The 19,592-nt window shown below is 36.4% G+C and overlaps 2 protein-coding genes across 48 annotated transcripts in view; both read right to left on the bottom strand.

The window, feature by feature from the left end:
- Phcl-1 (pH-sensitive chloride channel 1) overlaps positions 1-2,676 on the bottom strand; it is a 73,781-nt gene extending 71,105 nt beyond the window's left edge. For 3 of the 36 annotated variants that reach the window (XM_021331401.3, XM_021331459.3, XM_049838925.2), the window contains exon 1: positions 2,151-2,665. The gene's annotated coding sequence lies outside the window, so the exon portion shown is untranslated. Of the gene's footprint in view, positions 1-2,150 lie in introns of all 36 variants that reach the window. The other 33 variants (XM_049838942.2, XM_049838932.2, XM_049838946.2 and 30 more) reach the window with 22 other exon arrangements.
- A 5,964-nt stretch (positions 2,677-8,640) lies between these two features.
- Mub (mushroom-body expressed) overlaps positions 8,641-19,592 on the bottom strand; it is a 191,628-nt gene continuing 180,676 nt past the window's right edge. For 7 of the 12 annotated variants that reach the window (XM_021332756.3, XM_049838952.2, XM_049838951.2 and 4 more), the window contains 4 exons: positions 19,411-19,519; positions 18,842-18,966; positions 17,883-18,037; positions 14,335-16,912 (listed from right to left, as the gene is read on the bottom strand). In XM_021332756.3, coding sequence (XP_021188431.1) covers positions 16,642-16,912; positions 17,883-18,037; positions 18,842-18,966; positions 19,411-19,519 — 660 coding nt within the window. In that variant the 3' untranslated portion in view covers positions 14,335-16,641. Of the gene's footprint in view, positions 13,814-14,334; positions 16,913-17,882; positions 18,038-18,841; positions 18,967-19,410; positions 19,520-19,592 lie in introns of those variants that run through there. The other 5 variants (XM_049838958.2, XM_049838960.2, XM_049838955.2 and 2 more) reach the window with 3 other exon arrangements.

The raw sequence follows: 19,592 nt of genomic DNA, 5'->3' as shown, positions 1-19,592 counted from the left end.
TGCTTCGAAGGTATTACTGAACCTATACGTAGATGTACATTTTAAAGTACTAGATACCAGCACGCATTTGAATAAATTTACAGTAGATAGTAGATAGCGGTCGGTTTCATTTTTGGACGCGCATATCATGGTCATAAATTCTGATTGAACTCTGCATGTGATTTCAGATTAACATCATATCTGTCAGTTAGTGGTTTGCATTTTATATTTTGAATGAATTGTGGACTCTGGTCTTTATTTATTGCATTACATAGGTACCTATTTATGTGTTTGTTTGTGTTTTTCCAAAGTTTACCTAATGATTCCCTATACAATAAACGATGCCTTACATTTTCATTTGACATTTCTAAAAGCTGAAAACCGTCTCCTTGACCAAATAATGTCACTATCACCAAATTGATACTTGTCGATAGATGATTTAATCAACATAAAATTTGATGTAGTGGCTCGTTGTAATCTGTACGAGTGTCACACGCGGTTCAAAGCGTCCATTAACTAATTTACGAGGTCGTTCATCAAACTGATTCAGGGTTTAACGGCGCCAAACTGAGGTGCTATTTCTGTGAAACGAAACAACGATGGCCATGGACTGCCATTCCTATCATTATATTTACCATAGAGCTCGTCAATATTTTTATGGGGTCAATTAATGGATTCTATGTCTCAGAAAAGTTTTCAAACGTCCTAGACCTCATTATTAAAGTTGTTGACAGACTTGCCTTTTGTTACGCCATGAATTATTACAGTCTAGAAAATACGATGTTTTTGCGAAAGTCCTGGCGCCGTGACGTCACTGTTAGTTCTAAAAGCTAGGCACCCTCAATCGAGGAATGGTTTTGGGCGTGTTCCAGAAAACTTCTCTTGTTTATGTAACCCTAGGATTGGGTGTTTACAATTAACACGTTAGATAATAAAAAAGAAAATGCTCGTGTAATAAATAAGGCTTCTTTTATCAGTTTCCTGTTCGTAATCACACCCTAACCGGAATATAAATTAATTTGCGCCCAACCCTTTAGCAGAAATTAAACAAATAAATTAACACGAATTCGTTCCCACCCCTATTACGTTTGAAAAGGTATTGTGTGCGCGTAAAACACGTCGGTCAACGGTGATTGTAATTTTATTTATTAATTATTTTATTTTTGTACCTGAGGGTCAGTTAATGAACATTTGTTCAGGCGTGATTCGAATGCTAAAGAAATATAAGCTAAGCTAAACAAAGGAAAGTAACTTTAGCTTGTTACGTCAGAGTCGCTGTGTAGAAAGAAAGAAATAAATTCGTAATTATAAGTTACTTTGTATATGAATTGAATGTTGTAGTATGTAATTATAGTAAGTAGGTGTAGCTAGTTCAACAGTGACTAATGTAATCAAAGAGGTGCAATGAAAACATGACAAAGGAAGTCATGCGCGCCAACTATCCGGAATCTTAATTATAAATAGAATAGTAGATACATAGTAAGATAGATAAATGCATGTAATTAATTAATTATGCAAAACCAATTAACAAAATGTTATATGTTGTAAAAGTGTTTCAACTCCAGACCTATATATTTGACCTAGTTGAGGACCTACGTCATAGGTTTGGCTGTATCCCAAATATGGGAATAAAATTCGACGTAGAAAGTGTAAGCGGCTGTGGAGTGGCAGCCAAACTGTCGGGCCGACATTAGCCGTTACACAAGACAGACAAAACATTTTTATGGCTAGATTTTCTTTGGAAGCAAAGAAAAGTAGACGGTATATTTTGCCAATTCTTTTGCCATTAGAAGCAATATAGAAGAAATTAGCTAGCAGCTATGTTTATAAAAAGTTTACCTCTACACACATACTTATAACAATTTTCTTTTTTTAACTACATAAATTAACAACTTTACAGTTTTATGTTTTAGTGAGATATTTTATTAATTATAACTTTTCAAATCTCTAATTCTTCTGAATTTAATATAAAGCAAGCGTAAACTATACAATTTTAAAGGTTTTCCATCTACTGCTTAGATTTGTGAAAGTTTTACTTAAAGTTGGTAAATCTACCCGCATATTTGCGGGGCTGCCGTCGCTCCTCAATACTTGTATGGTGAGTTACGGCTTCATCAAACTTAGAGCTACTTTGCTATAATTTAATTCAAAGGTAATAAAAAATGAAATACCTTCGCCGCTCCCACCGCAGTATCGATTCCCACCAGCAGACCACCGCCAGGGCGCCACCACTCGCCGTCGAGCAAAGAAAAACAAAGCAAGTGAACACAACACTCAGAACGTCCACACTATTATAAAAGCGGCCGGCGAAAACCGCAACAGTTCACTTTTCGCCACAGTCAACTTGACGGGAAAAACTTTAACAACTTAAAAATAAGCAGAAGCGACGATCCGACCGCGACCAGGACTATCCAATTAGATAGGAAGAGTTTTAGCGAGTCAAACGGCGCGCACCGCGGAAAAGTTTTATATGATTTTACGTTTCTCCATCCCGTAGGCGCGGGCCGTGCGGCCGAAAGTTTTCAGCGTAGCGTCGGGAGCCGAGTGTGCTTTTGTTACGCAACTCACTGCGGCGCCGCGCCGCCAGGGGGAGCGCGCGCTCAGTGGCGCAGTGGCGGGCATGCGCACTGCCGCCGCCCCACCACACACTCCTCGTAAATCTTTTCTCGCTCCTCACCACTTGCCCTGCTGCTCCTTTCAACTGATATGAGCGACTGCCCTAATTACTAAGCAAAGACTTCACGCTCGCCAGCGACTGCCTTAAACAAACTTGCAGCTATAAACTGCTCTGGGGATTCGCTGAGCAATCAAACAGAATTCATCAACCTTCTCCATACATCCTGACCCACTTTGTGACTTAGTGTCAGAGGAAAGTCAATAACAAAACAGAGGTCATGGTGCCAAGAATCGCGTGAAGCCACGATAATGGCAGGACGGAACGCGAGCGCTATCTGCGATCTCAAGTGAGGCAGGTAATGTAGCTAACCAAATACTGCGAATAAGATTTGAGTGCCGTTAAAAAATAATAGCTACACTTGTTTAAATTGTAGGCACAGCATTGCTATAAAAAGCCATATAAACGCTATTTTAATCTGACAGTGTTACGCAACTCTTTCGGCTGTCACTTACCTACGAAAGCTCATAGAATATTCACAATTTCACTAGACAGGGGAAGAACGCCTAAATAAGGAAAAGGTATCGCGTGATAGACGCCCGACTAGCTAGAAAATACCTGGAAACTACTTCACACGTCGACGAACCCTACCCAAAATAGTTCGATTTTAGACCTCACCTTTTACTTGTGCAGAGACGAATTTTACGATGTTATAGAGAAATGGGGCACAATTCGCTGCTGACCTGATAACACCTATTAAAAGTGAATTGTAAGATAGTCAATAAAACAAAAAAAACGACGGTATGTGGATGTACCTAGACATGAATGAGGCTGTACCTAGACAAAGAAATAACATTTCAACCCGATATTACCTACACTCGCATACTGTGAATATTATCTACACGTACCTACCCAGATACCGATTTCATGATGTCATTGTTTAACTAAATTCAGTGCAGCCTAAATCTATACCGAAGCCCGAAAGCCCTAACGTAAATTACCTAGTCCTTTTCAGGCAACGCAATTCCGACTTCTCCGAGTATCATTATTAAAACACAACGATTCAAATTCACATAAGAAGGTAAAAACGCCAAGTAGATGATTAATTCTTCTACGATTGGCAGCATACTCATTTCCTAGAAACTATTCCACATTCCACTTAACTTCCTTACAAACTTGAAGCTTGAAGTCAATCCCTATCTTCTTAGAAGCCGTGCTGTGCATACAATATTGTCGCTGCAGTGATTATGAGCTGTGTGCACACCTGTGGCATAACGACCCATTATTGTTAGGTGCCGCTTAGACTGACGGGTTACACGACTGTTCGATGCGAATGTCGGACATTTGTTTATGGCGATTGACGAAGAACAATCAGAAATGGATTTATGTTGACGTTTGACTGCTATTTTGTTCGGTGTTGGATGCTAAGATTTAAGTACATTGCAGAGCTAGTTGTTATAAAATATATCTACGATTAAAATAAGAATAAGAAAATTCTTGTGTCACGTTTTCTTTATGCCAACCTTTTTCCTTTTTTTTTGATTTACAGCCTCAGTATGCCAAATGTGTTTTAAGTTTAGAGGCTTTACGTGCGGCCTCATATGAAGATCTGTACCTATATGTTCACTTTAACACTATAAGCTATTTTGTTCAGAAGTTATAAGTAGGTACCTACCTATGTGTAATATATTGCAGAAAGATAGGTATACGGCACCTAACCAATTTTCATCGAAATCCGTTTATGCCTCATAGACAAACCCTCAGTTGCAGAAAGATCCATTAAAGTTAAAGCTTCACTAAATCTATTGTTGACTCTTTCTTTGTCAACGAGATAAAAAGCAATAGATTTAAAGAAAGTTTAACTTTAATGGATCTTTCTGCCGTCTGCAACTGACGGTAACAAACGTTACCGTTTAATAAATCCCTTGACATAAAACATACTTTACTCTAGAATTATCCAAATCAGACATTAGATGAGCCATAGAAACGTCTGTCTGCCGTGAGCCTTACTTAAAACAATTAACAGGCACATCTGGAGTGGCAGTGCTCCTTGTTATAATTACCAAGAATTTCCGCCTAACATCCAGACGCCACTGATAAGTACAATAACGCTTACACATTATTGTTGTCGAAACTCCTGAAGTTATGTAATTGTCTCTAAGGTGCTGAGGCTCTTGATATTCCTTTAGCTAATAGGTAAGTTCATACATAAGGTAAGCTAATTGCTATTGTATGAAGGTTAGATAGGTAGGTACCTATATCGAATGAATGCAATGTTTATATCTACCAACAATACTTAACATCAAGGCAGGACTCTATTTCCTTTCTCCTTTAGAAGGATAAAAATAATCAAAACCACCTAGTTTGCCTACTAGCCATGGGGTTAATTCAAAGTTCTTACCTTCGATCTGAAGCTACGAAGGTTTAATCAATCAGACTCAATTATCCTTTTTGACCTCTTATCAGGTGGTAAACTGGTAGCTCAATCGAAACTAATCGAAAGGCTTATATTTTATTAACTTCTACAAAATTAATATAATCGATTGCTACCATCAGACGATTTTATCAGAGGGGTCAGGGTTAGAGGTGTCAGCGAGCAACATTGAAATCCCTTCTAATAGGATAGATAAAAATAGAGTCTTGTAAATAGGTAAATACCATAAATCGATTCGGAATCGAATAAAACAACGAAGACATAAGGATGGAAGTGACAATGTATTTAACTTTTAACAGATTTCCTTGGTAAGGTTCCTATCTAAGGTCTAGAATAACTTTTTAATTCACAATTACCACATATTTGTCCACAAGTTTCAGGTTGGATTCCCGTCAGGGGCGGACGCAGCACTTAACAAAACGTTGTATTCATCTACATGGAGTAGATACGTAGGGTAAAGGCGGGATAGATGCCGCAGTGGGATAGATGCCCCATTTTTAAAAAACCTTATTTCCCATGCTCGCGATTAAGAAACAACCGTTTAACTAGAAGCCACAAGCACCCCGCACCTAAATTAGCCACGCACCGTCAAGGGATGAGGTCGTGTTTCGCTCGTGTGTGAATTCACCTCCGCGGCGAACTTACAGCAAGCGTAAAATTTTTAAAGGTGAGTATTTGCTGTTGTATAACTTTATAAGTAGATATTAATTCCATCAAATTTTTTATTACGTATGTATATTGTTTCATGAAGTGTACATTTTGATGTAAATAGTTGCTCTATTGTATTTATTTATTTTAAAAAATACTAGGGCATCTAACCCTGTCAAAAAGGATAGTTGCCCTGATTTTTTACGGTATAGGTGCCCCTAGGGGCATCTATCCCTCCATACACCACGTGTACCCTGAATGTATTATAAGTGCTTTGAATATATATTTTTCATGTGTTTATGTATTTACACTTTTTATTGATTACGAATGATTTACAGTTCAAACAGTGAATATGAAGACAATTCACCTAAGAACAAAGTTAAGGAATAGAAAACTAAAGGTTTGCCGGTGAACAACACTAAAAGAGATGGACAGGATGAGCCTAAAGACACAAATAAAAATAACTGCCTAGAATGCTTTGAAAACTATGAACAAACAAAGTCTAAATCCGACTGGATTCAATGTGTAATGTGTCAGTGCTGGTTACATGAAACCTGTACACTTTTCAGAAATTTTTGCTCGAGACGTAGAAAACTTAAAGCACTGTCCGGTTAAATATTATGATGCTAAGTATATTGTGTTATTTTAGTTTTTAAGAAATAATGATTTTTATGATTTTGCATGTTGAAACTAAATAATTAATATTTTATAATAAGGGTTTAAAATATAAAATACATTATTTTTGTTGAACAAATACTTTTAGAATTTTATTGTGTTAATTTTAATTAATCTGATAATTAATATAAAAAGATTTAAAAAACTGCAAAATACTTCTCATTTCAATTAATTAAAGTAAAAATATATATAAATATTATTAATATAATATACTTAAACAGTATGAAGGGCATCTATCCCGCACCGTAGGCATCTATCCTCGCTAGTATTTTCAAGGTGGGGCAACTATCCATAGGGGTAGGCATCTATCCCCAAAAATTGAGGTCTACAAAAAGCTAAAATCTGCAAAACGTGTAGTATATAGGTCCAAAAAGACAAATCACAAATAAACATAAAGGATTAAACTAGTTACATTCATAGGTGTTATTATTGTAGAACCAATATTTATTAAATTATAAGCATTTATTAGATAGAGCTTCATAGTCGTATCTTAAGGGAGTACCTACATCGGGTTGCACAATGTAGGTACTGTATTAGATAGTTACGCCACTGATTCCCGTAGGCCAAGATTTACTTAGGTAAGTATTTTAAACTTCATAGAAGTTCTGCCTTCTCTGGTAGGACAGGAAATTGATTTAGGCTTTCGCGCTAAAACGGCTAACTCGATACAGATGACATATGATACGGAGTTGGTATCCTGGAAACGGAGCTAGGCTACTTTTTTCTACGCGAACGAAGTTTCAGGCGAAAAGTACTAATAACAAAAACAGAACAACTAGTTGCATTCAATAAGTTGACTGATTGGTATCCATAGCAGCCATTTTTTATTCCATGCCATAGGTCAATGAATGGTCAGTAAACTATGCAACAGCTCTAATACGGCACGCCGTCGGTGCTGAAATATGTATCGATATCGAGCGCAGCTCTAGGAATTACCTAGGTACCGATATATTGCGTTAATCGCTGGATACTAATATAGCGTGGCAGAAATAAACCTTTAATTATAGTTAAACGGTTTCATTACAGCTTTAGCTAGGTACGTAGGCAAATAACTTCCACCTAGGTGCCTACCTAGGTAGATAACTACTAGAACTAGGTAGGTTCTGTACTGGTGGGAAAATTGTTCATCACCACTTCGTTTTGGCAGTGCTGGTTGGGAGGTAAACAATTTTGACTTTGTATTTATTTGCTAAGCGCATTCAGAAAATGGCCTAGTAGACTAGGTACGAATTCATCACTTCATAAAACTAAGACACAGCATATCTAATTTTAGTTACCTAAATTGGGTATTTAGCCTACCTACCTTCTATCTACCGCTGCCAGTAGGTCTAAATAGTGCCAAAAAGTTACAAAGCCATACACACACGATCTTACAAACACAGCTACCTATCCTTCTTTGCATTCGCAATTGGGTAAAAGAGGCGCTTCATAGGTTCAGCACACAAGGGGGTTCGCTTGGCCCTAGTATTGCTCAACCTTAGCATAGAAATCCGTTGTTCACCAGGCCAATCAGTGTCGTGTATTGTAACTGTTATTACCAGCTCAATTAGCTCGCCAGTAACGGGTTAATGCCGACGTTATATTGATGGAGAAAACGATGTAAATCGGCTTTTGCGGAGTTAAGCTACCTGGAACTTGTGCCAAACGATACCTATTACCTGTGTATTCGAATCGATCCTAGAGGCTAACATAACGTAGGTAGGTACGTTTAAGTAGGTAAGCTGTTTTGCAAAACACGCATGGCGTATTGGTCATTGGCTACCGTTGCGTTCCGTGTCACAGGTTTGATTTCTATGTCGTCATTTAAACTAACACAATTAGCTAAGAGCTGCAGCGACGAGGAATTTTCAGCCTTAAAGAATCCCTAACTGAAATGTATCGATTTTATTTTAAGCTGTCTACAAATGTAGGTAGTTTACCGAATTATGCAACTGGAAGGCAAAGATAGTTGGTGCATGAAGAGCGAGGTCCAAATTACTGTAATTGGGAGTGCAAACACATGCTACTGAAGACTATTTCCTCTTGAGTTCAGCGTTCATCCTTATTTAAAGTGATCAACCAAGTTAACTGAGGATGATCTTAATCTGGCTGATGTAGGACATAATTTGTGTCCTAGGTACCCACTTTATACTGCAAGGCCAGAAATTACTGAATAAATTGCAATTTTCTGCGCAGTTTTGTCTTCATTCTGTAGGCAGATTTATATTTCACCCGAATTCTAAACATAGTTCAAGAGAACTGGTAGCCATGAATAGACACTTTAAGGATGTATTAAAGAAATTAAAGATAGTTACTTTTATTTACACACTTTATTGAATTAACATAATGAAAACAAACATTAATATCATATTGAAATGAACCTCATGACAGTATACTGTAACCGTGAGTACAACATTTATATTCATAACATTTAATCAATTCAATACACAAAACGATTAGATATGTAGATAATTACAGTGATATTCGAAAGATATGACATGTGAACATCTAAAGTGTGTGAGAACATAATATAGATTACACGACATCTTGCATCTGCAGTACATTTAGAAGCAGTAAAGAATAAACTATTTATCAGATTTGATAAAAATATGTGCAAGTTATCCTTTATTATTATACAATGCACATTCCTATATATTCTCGGCGACATTCGGGCAAACGAACGCTACGTGAATTATCCGCACAACCAATTTATTACTAAGATAAGCTCTCACTCTCAACAACTCGTCAACTGTCCTCGACTACAGCCGGGGACCTACGTCTCGTGTCCAGCGGCCCGCTGCCTGCTCGTATCATGTTATTGAAGACCTGAGAAATCCAATCAATAGAATTGATTTATAATTTTTTTTAAGCGCACTTCACTAGAAGATACCGCAATGTCGCCCGACACTTGTTTCCAATGTACATAAATTGTTTCTAGTTACATCTAACTTTTAATTAGGTACCGGGTATTATTGCATGGCATAATTATGATGTTAGTGGCAGTCAGCGCCATAAATATATCAACATTGAAGGATAGCTGCCGCAGCAGACTCAATAACATTACATTAGTTTGACTAGACAATTAGCCGCATTAGAGATCACAATACCTACACACATTTTCACTCATCTTCAAAAACTTAAATGTCAGTATATTTATGCCATTGATGAAAACCAATAAAGTCTACGCATTTATATCCAAATAACATTTGTAGAACAAGACTTTTTAATGTTTACTAATTATAATGAATACAAAAATTAAATGCTTACTGTAACAGCAGTGAAACAAAAACATCAGATATTTTTGTTGTTTTTTGATATTACAATTCTTAACTATACTCAGTCAATAATTACTATTAACTTTAATACTAAACAGGTTTCGAAACTGTGAAATTAATAGCCTACGCACATACACAATATGACAGAAATTAAGATGGCGGATCTACATTTTAATTTGTATACACACAACTAGTATGTTCGTATACTTTGTAGAATACGCCTTACCAATATTATTGAATATCATCAATTTCATACAGCACGGTTCGCCGTACCTTTAGTACCAGCAGAGCGCATACTTCATTATTTATAGAAGATTTAATTCTTGGATAAAAATACCTTCTTAGATAGTCGGAATACATTCAATTGAACTATAAAGCTGTGTAGGTGAAGATATGATGAAATCCTCTGTATCATGTTACCCTGTTCACTACGAAAGTGTAGTATTAAAAGATGAATATTTTGTCTAATAAAATCGTAGTGTACTTAACGGGATCAAGCGAATATAATTATTGTTGGATATCGTAAATATGCATAATAATTTACACAACCATTTTACCCAATCGTGTCGAACCTGTATAATATGGATTATATGTTTATCATATCATAGCAAAATATTGTGTATGTATTATGTTTGTCATAATTGCAATAATATGTCACCAAGAAACTTGAGAACGATGTGGTTTTATGGTAAGAATTTATCCAAAATATTTAATTATAGAATGTAGTTATGTCAAATTTTAATATTATTAACCGTAAAATCCAAGGGATTCTCAAAAACGGTGCAATAAGAACTTCAAATACATGTGCTAACACGAAAATTGTAAAGAAATTCACTATTACATTAATAAATATTTGCTAAGATTGAATGTAATTACACTATTATACAGCGCTGTCTGACCCTGTCAATAAAGGCTATATAATTCATAACACGATCCAAATGAAGTCCACAATCGTACAACTTACAGATTAAAATAATTTCAAGAAAATCTAAGAACAAAAGGCACTAACTTTTAGTTTAGTGTCTTAAATATATTAAGAACATTTGAAACATACAAATAACGAGGATAAAACTGATATCTGATTATACAGTAAATAATTATTATTTTAATTGTCATTGAACGCAATCTTGCACTGTGTAGAACATTTGCGTCATGAGTACTCGGCACAGTTAGCTTGAGTTCCCTAGCTCTGCTTACTCAACCTCTAACACTTCTGATGGCACTGTAATACTATTCTCAACATTACCTAAATTAACATTCCTGTATTCGAAAACTCCAATCCAATAAAACCATCGACAATATAACCGCATGTTAAAATTAATTATCAAATATGTTATAGAGCACGATACGCAATAGACAGAATAAAAAGAAAACATAGATTGATCGAAGAGTAACAAAATTAAGTGTAATTAAGTAGTAAGTGATTATTTATACATTAGTAACATAACGAGTTACGTATCTTGCCTATAGCATATTTTGGTGCGACTAAAATTAAGTAATATTTATGTAATATAAGGTTTACTTAATTCGTACACGAGTACGATGTGCATAGCACACTAAATTATAATATTGCTTATCGAACAACAGAAAACAAACTAAACGTCATTTCGCAGCCTAGCTTACATCAACATTGACAAAATTGAGCAAATCAAAATAACAATAACAATACGAATCATAATAATTGCTATAATTATATAATGAGTATAATAAAGATTATATCGATTGCTGTGATTACTATAAATTACAACTGAACGTAATAATACGAGGATATAATGAAAAATTATCACTAATTATTATTTATTCACTAATAATTTAAAATTGCATTGTCCTAAAATTTATTAATATCATTGACAACACCGATGTATTGATACTTCTTTATCAGAAAGTATTTGCGTTACAATTACCTTTGTAATGTTAGATACAAAAGGTGTGACGGCGAGTGCTGCTACAAGCGTGCACTAAGTCTACTGCCTGCGTCATCACTGTCCGCGCGATCCACTTCCTGACGTAGCTCGAGCACAAAAGTGCAACCCCAACGTTAATCACAGCTATGAAATCTCTTCTCTTTAGTAAATTACTATGTTTTTTTTCAAAATTATCTTTTCACAAATTTATATCTATAGATTAATTCTATTTAACCTGTGTGTACTTACTTTACGAAGCTCTATACATTGTCTTAATTGCAATTTAATAGACTATAAATAATTGATTTTATCAAAATTTTATTGCTACGTTAATTTAAGCACACAAAAATAGTTAAAACTTTGAGAGAGGTGTAAACAAAAATAAAATAAACTTTCAATAATTTCACATAACGCAAATACATCGATAGAAAAACAAAATTTTGACTAGCATATAGAATTTCTTAATTTTTTCTACTTTCAGAACAATTTGACTAGCATATCGACCGACGATTTCAACGAAATAAAACTAATTTTCAATACTATCGACGTCACATTAAACAATAAATTTAGACACAACTTTGGCACAATCATTCATTACTGAAATACTGCAAGGGGAAGACTTGGGAAATATGTTATTGGGATATGTTTCGAGAATATTAACTCTAATCGCATAGTCTTACAACTAGGGTGCAAAATTAATAAGAAGTGGATAATACAGCTCGCTTACGAACTCCCTATAACTTGATACTTGTATTGTTATGTTACCATATGTTTAAGACATGCGCACTTTACACGCCTTATTACAAAAGTTGAAATTCAATATTTGGCACTCGATATTCGTGGCGACTTGGCACTGTTCAACTTTTAAGCAAATATAATGTAATTTCACCGAAAAGCTTTCTTTAATACCAGTGGTCCTATAGTTATCTTACCCTACATTATACCTAAGTGTTTTTTTTTACTTTTTTTTGGAAATATTTGATTACCACAGGACTATATTTGATCTAAGACTAAATACAATGAGCAGTCTGGAGAGGGTGATAAAATAATTCAAATAAACCGTTCTACATTACATTACTAAACATTAACTACTCTCAGAATAATTTAGCATAAATCCACAACATTATTAATGTTAAACAAACTTTAACAATCTTTGGCTTTGATCCCTAGACCAATATTAATTATTCGACTTAAAATTTCCAGTAGCCGATGTATCCTACACATTGTGTATACGTTAGAGATCTTAATAGTTCAAATGTAAAATAAATTAGAAGACTATCACATTTAGCAACACTATTTTTATACCTAACGTCTTTTTTTGTGATCTTAGACGATTTTAAATGATATACTGAAATGTTATCTTCTCCTCTGTCTTCGTTTAAAGTAAGTTTCTTAAAGGATTTGATCCCATCGGTTTCGTGCAGCCGCGCCGCTCCTGCGCCGCAACTATTACTGTAACACCTAATTTCCAGGTAATTACGATTATTTTATTTACAAATATTGTCTTTAAACCCTCTCACTCTGTTCGCTAATCTAACACTACGCTACGTCAGCGGGTCCGAGGTCGATTGTAACGCATCTACGCCTATCTAATGTACGCCGACACTCGATTAAACTTACTTTGAACATTATTACTTGTGGTCGGTACTGATCATAATGGAAAATAAATCCAATAGACAATTGATATACTCAACCGCTTAAATCCATAGTAAATTCGATCAGCTTAGCTAACTCCTGTTGCACACTTTGTTATAAATTCATAAGCCGTGATCAGTGAACGAGACAAATCATTATAAATATTTAACTATTTAAAATAAGTGTTTTGTGAAGTTAAAGTGTTCACTGTTCACGGATTAGCAAAAATTTTAAAATGTCAGTCGTATGTTTTTTTATAATAATTATTATTTTTCAAACCCCTTCCCCAGGTCTTACTGATATATAAATCGCTGACATGTTCTGCTCCAATCAATCAAATACAGTGGAGAATAAATATAAGAATATCTAAAATACTTATAAACTCGTAACAAATGTAAACATACATTCAGCGTGGATCTAATGTCTTGCCAATAGCGTCACCTCGTTTTAGAGAGATTGTTTTGGTCACGTTCATTTGAAGAAATATATCGGAGCCAGAGTCCCGTATTGCGGCTGCATCAGAATGGTGCGTTCAGTGTTGTACAGTTTGTACGCAACGCCGGAATTCTGGCCGCGGAGCCCCATTCAATGGATCGGTGCCTTCACGATGTGGTTCGGGGCGATGTAGTGGTAGCCCGGCAGCGGCAGCCCCGCCGTCTCCATCGTGATCCTGGAAACATTACATTCACTCATTACTTCACACTTGAATTTATAACTCCACTATCAGTCACATCTGTTCCAAAAAGTATCAAAATCGTCAAATTTCAATCAGTAAAACCCCACTCATTGGGACACAAACGAGATGGAATTGTGTTGGGTATCATGAACAAATTCAAATAACAGCTTGGATGGAATGGAAATCAAAGGATAAAGCGACGGGTTCCGATTGTAAACCCGTTCAGACACAACAATCAGTTCAAACTTGGAACGCTAGGATTTAAATTAAACGTAAGGAAAACTCTTACCAGGACATTGGATGATCCATTGAGCAGTAGGATAGTACACGATGGAGCAAAGTTCAGCATGTCAGGTATCACGGGAATGTTTGGTGCCGGTGGGTAGGCGGGAGGTGGCGTGGGTCTTCAAGGAGGCTTTGTGTTCGAAACATTTACTTATACATCATTACCTGCACTTAAGACTAAACCGCGCTCTGTCAGAAAAGAAACGTATTATCAATGAAAAACAAACGCGTACTATTATTATTTTTATTAAGTATGTACTTTAAAACAATACACTTTTGCTTAACGATTCTAGCGAGTAATATAAACCTGAAACGAATACGAAAACGTTTACTACCTTAAAATTAACATGATTTTTATTACAAATAGAAAATTATATTGACAGCTAAATAATCTGCATTCCCTACGGAACTACAATTAGAAACATACGAATTGGACCTCAATTTTAAATTCGCACTAATTAATAAAATAATGTGTTGGCAGAGCACCGCCGTCACCTAACTAATCTGCTATAGCTTCGCTATGTCTAACGTGACGGCGCCCTCTGCCTTATACTTAAGGTCACCTAAATATAAAACAGTCCAAACTACTTATAATAATCTTGAGATAGAATCATAAGTAGCTATAAATGTATAATAAATAATAAAAACATCCAACATTCCCATTCCTATTGGAATATATTTGGCGTAAAGAACGACTCGTGCTACTACAAACAAATCATTTCCCGACGATTAACAAAATCAAAGTCATACACAGACGATCGCTCAGCCTTATAAAACTATAAACTATCTCATTACCAAATAAAAACACACCATTCATAATACACTTTTTTATTTATAGTTTTACAAAGCTGAAGTGTTCATTGATTTCTAAAATGCGTCCAAAATTATTAAGGAAAACCAATTTAGCAACGAATAGATAAGTTGTAAACTGAAATGATTGAACCAAAATGTGATTTGTTATTACAATAATTCCGTCAAAAACTCTAATTTGATCTTCCCTTGCAAGTGTTTACAGAGGTACAGCCATCAAACAATACTTCGTTTATATGTTAATATGAATGTGTACAAATGGGATGAATTACAAAATGCCTATAGCTATATTTTATAGAATTTCTACAGCAGGAAGTATCGTTTGACGCACCGTTCTGATTGCGACACCCTGTATTTTGATTCCAAATAGATATTCGATAACATCTGAACGCAAAGCACTCTGTATATTCTACAGCCATTAGCTTCTACGTACTTCTACTATTGTCAAGATCCCTAGTTGTCGTTAGTCGTATTAATTTTATAATTTCCCGTCGATTAGTCCATCATGTAACATTACACAATCATTATGTACTAGCTTTTACCATCGTGATTTTATTTCATTTTTATGATGATGTTTTAGTCCCAGGATATTTAAGTCTTATTTTAATATTTATAAAAAAGATTTTTTTCATTACATTTTTGATCAAATTTTATATTTCGTCATTTTCAAAGCTCTCTAGCGCAGTCACACTTTCAAATATATTAAACTTGTTATTGATTTAATTACAAATAGGTTATCAACAATACATATTTATATTCAAACATGTAGAAATAGTGGTTTAAATATTTTAAATCAAAGAACTTTACATTACGTTCTCAAAAATAACAGAAGTTTCCAAGGAAAAATAATTTACGATTAAGTATTTTAGTTACAAAAGTGCTTTTCTTTTTCAAAAGTATCTTTGAAAATATTGAATAAGTAAAAAGATGAAAACGGGTTTCTCAAAATAATAAAGAACTGTTTTTATTTACTCTTAAAAATAATACTTAAAGATGACGATGATGGATGACTGTTTTAGAGAACGTGCCGTAACGACTATTATTGCGAGACTGACGTGTTTCGCCGACCTGTCGCCCCCACCCTGACGTGACGTCACTAGCACAAAACGGTCTTAACAATAAAACCTTCGATGACAATCGTAGTTACATGATTACAGTACAGAGCCATCAAGTAAGCCGTTCGGTCGGACGAATTAGGAACTACGACATGACAGCCATAAAAGATAGTGTTGCCAGATATGGGAAATTCAATCAACCCTTAATTAAGAGATTTTTATTTTAAAGTCCAATATTAATTCACATTAATTTAAAATACTATTGCCATGTTACTTAATGTTATTGTATTGTGTCTCACTGTGTATACACACAAATGTAGTAAATGTGTGAAACGTCATAAAATGGCAACACCGAATCAAAACTAGCTGTACCGTCATGAACAGCTTACTCGATGGCTCTATAAATCTATGTAGACTAGACGGTCCAAAGTACGCGTAGTCTACAGGCGGGAGTCTGCACGAGTACTCAAATTGTATACCCGGACTACTGTTCCTTACGTGTACAGACTGCACATCAATCTACCCCAATCTGTCAAATTTCTTCAATAGATTTTCAACCTTATCACAATAGTGGAAGGGTAATGTTCGATTGGCAAAATTTGACAGATTCGGGTAGTTCGCGTCCATACATGGAACGCCTAGTCGATTTTTATGTAGCTAGTCCGCCGGCGGCTAGTAGGGGTTGTACTTCCGGTCCTTGGAGGCTTTGGGCGGCGCGTCGTCGTCGGCGCGGCGGTGCTTGCGGTGCACGCCCGTGGTCTGCACGGGCGCGGCGCCGGCCAGCAGGTCGGACAGGCCGCCCAGCGCCGACAGGCTGGACAGGGCCCCCAGGGCGCCGGACTTGCTGAGCAGCTGCGCCAGCGGGATGGCGGACGCGAGCGGGCTACTGGACGAGCCGGCGCCGCTCGCGCCGCCCTCCAGGTTCGCCTTCTGTAGCTCCACACTGTAGGAGCGGGGGAGGAATGTTGTAAGGGACCTCTGGGCCTATTCGAGGGTGCTAGGACTGGGACGGGGCTGGCCCGAGTTTCGGAGTGTGTTGTTTTTGCGCCGTTTGAATTCACTGATAATTTTAGTTCACAATTTTTTTGGTTACGAAGATTTGGTAAAACATGGTTTAAAAAACAAATCAAAAGCTGTTGGCTACGTAACATGAACTTAAACGTTAACTTATACACCATATTTTGTATCACTTACAAACGCTCGGTGAAAATGCTGCAACAATCCCAAAATTTACTTAAATTCTCCAACGCAAATTACATTGCAGTCGATCCACTTGGATAGCATTATAAACGCCGCAAAGTTTTTTCAAAATTCAACACACACGTGGTTACCACACAAAACTCAAGTAATAATTAAAAGTTGACAATACGTAAAACACAATCATTGCGGCTTATTTAAATGTAGGATAATGGTATAAGGCAAAGGATCAGGAATTAATTGTTAAATAGGTTTCCCGTTCCCTCGTTCCATATTGTAAAATTAAAAAAAAAGCTCTTCAGTAAAAACATTTTACATTTAAAAATTGAAACAAACAAATTGAAATAACTAAAAATTAAAGTGTTGCGTTAAGAGCGTTTGTGAGTGTATATAAAATTGGAGGTTCAAAATTCAAAAACTAAGCATAAAATCGATTAACGAATAAAACACGACAGCAATTAAAAAAAGATTAAATAAAAGACCTATAACTCGGGTCAGACACCACATTACTCAAAAACAATTCCAATGAATCGAGAACGATTTCGAAACGGCCCAAAAGGTGAGATAAATAACAGGAATAATGAAGGATTATAAAAAAATCGACCTTAAGGGTGGACTAGGCAAGAGTTTCGTGGACGGACAAAATAATACTCCGGCGGAGTTGGATGGAAACTGTAAGGTGGAAATAAGTTTTGAATTAGTTATGTTCGACTTACCTCATGTTTATGAGGTACTGGGCCAGGGCAACGGAGTCAGGGTTGCCGGAGATGGTGATGGTTCGGTCAGTGCTGCCACCCTCGCGCTCCTCGCAGTTCGATATTCGGATCATGGCGCCGGAGATTTGTCGGATTTCAGCGATTTTGGTGCCACCCTGTTGACATTATTTTAATTGGTTTATTTATAGGCTTGGCATGGAAGGAAGGGTCTAGTGTATTTGACGCAAGACTAACCTAAAATGAAGTGTTTTTTTTTTATGACAAAGGCATAAAGTTCGTAGTATCTCTTTATTTTTTTCCATGAAATTAACTAGCATGACAGGAATATAAATATTTGAGTTAAATGCTACAGTTTTTAAACTTGAAGTCGTGGTGGCCTAGTGGGCAAAGAACCAACCTCTCGAGTATGAGGGCGCGGGTTCGATTCCAGGTCAGGCAAGTACCAATGCAACTTTTCTAAGTTTGTATGTACTTTCTAAGTATATCTTAGACGCCAATGACTGTGTTTCGGATGGCACGTTAAACTGTAGGTCCCGGCTGTCATTGAACATCCTTGGCAGTCGTTACGGATAGTCAGAAGCCAGTAAGTCTGACACCAGTCTAACCAAGGGGTATTGGGTTGCCCGGGTTACTGGGTTGAGGGGGTCAGATAGGGCAGTCGCTCCTTGTAAAGCACTGGTACTCAGCTACATCCGGTTAGACTGGAAGCCGACCCCAACGTAGTTTGGGAAAAAGGCTCGGAGGATGATGATGCTACAGTTTTTAAACTAAAAAATAAGGTAAACTAAGACACTAGAACCCACAAAGACCCATTTTCACCGACAACATAAACAACCACTTTTTAACAGTTGTTTAAAGAAAACTAATGTCTGTGTTGTCGGTGAACTTAGGCCTAAGAGACTGTATACTCTCCTACAGTTGCTCATATAAAATAATTATGTAGATACTAAAAGGTACACCTTGCCAATAATGCATCCTATAAGTTCATTGGGTACGGTCATTTCATGCGACTGCTGGTTGGTGGCGGGCTGGTTCCGTGACTGATTCGATGTGCGCAGTTGTGAGCCTGCTAGGGCTGCCAGTGCTGAAACCAAATAAATAACCCACATTAATAATGCTTCTAATTGTAATTGAAAATTGACTTACTTCGAGTCCTTGTAAGAGCAAATAATAACAAAAAATGGTGTGAAAATGAAATCTGTCATAAGACAGATGGTGAGCAGATACTAAGGGGTATAAAAATAGTTTAGCTTCTACAAGGCAGTTTTGATTGTGCTTGCTTTCATAATGCTGTTAGCTTTTTAGCTTGTTATTTGGTTTACTAGCACAACTACACACTACAAAATTAGACCGTCTAGGCCATGACATGTTAAATTTGGTTTTACTTTAAGGTTCTTTTATAATAAAAAAAAACTTTATTTAGTTTATACAAAATAATCATCATGGCCGAGACAACTTAAAATAGACTGGCAATCATTCTACGGGTATATTAAATGGTTAGTATGGATTTTAAAATAATAATACATACTTAGGCTCTGTTTACCTGCAGGATTTAATCCGGCAGCGTTGGCGGGGCCTAGGCCGCCCAAACCTAGCGCGGCTAGGCCCGCTAGCGGTGACTTAGCCAAACCTCCCATCTAGAAAAGAATTTTAGAACTTAGAAGAGTGTTTGGACATTAAACAAGTCGGTTATTTGATTGTGTAGCTAAT

The sequence above is a fragment of the Helicoverpa armigera genome, chromosome 12 (genome assembly GCF_030705265.1).
Source record: "Helicoverpa armigera isolate CAAS_96S chromosome 12, ASM3070526v1, whole genome shotgun sequence".
Classification (NCBI taxonomy): Eukaryota; Metazoa; Arthropoda; class Insecta; order Lepidoptera; family Noctuidae; genus Helicoverpa; species Helicoverpa armigera.
The sequence above is the reverse complement of the archived record's forward strand: the minus strand, read 5'-3'. Positions and strand labels throughout refer to the sequence as shown.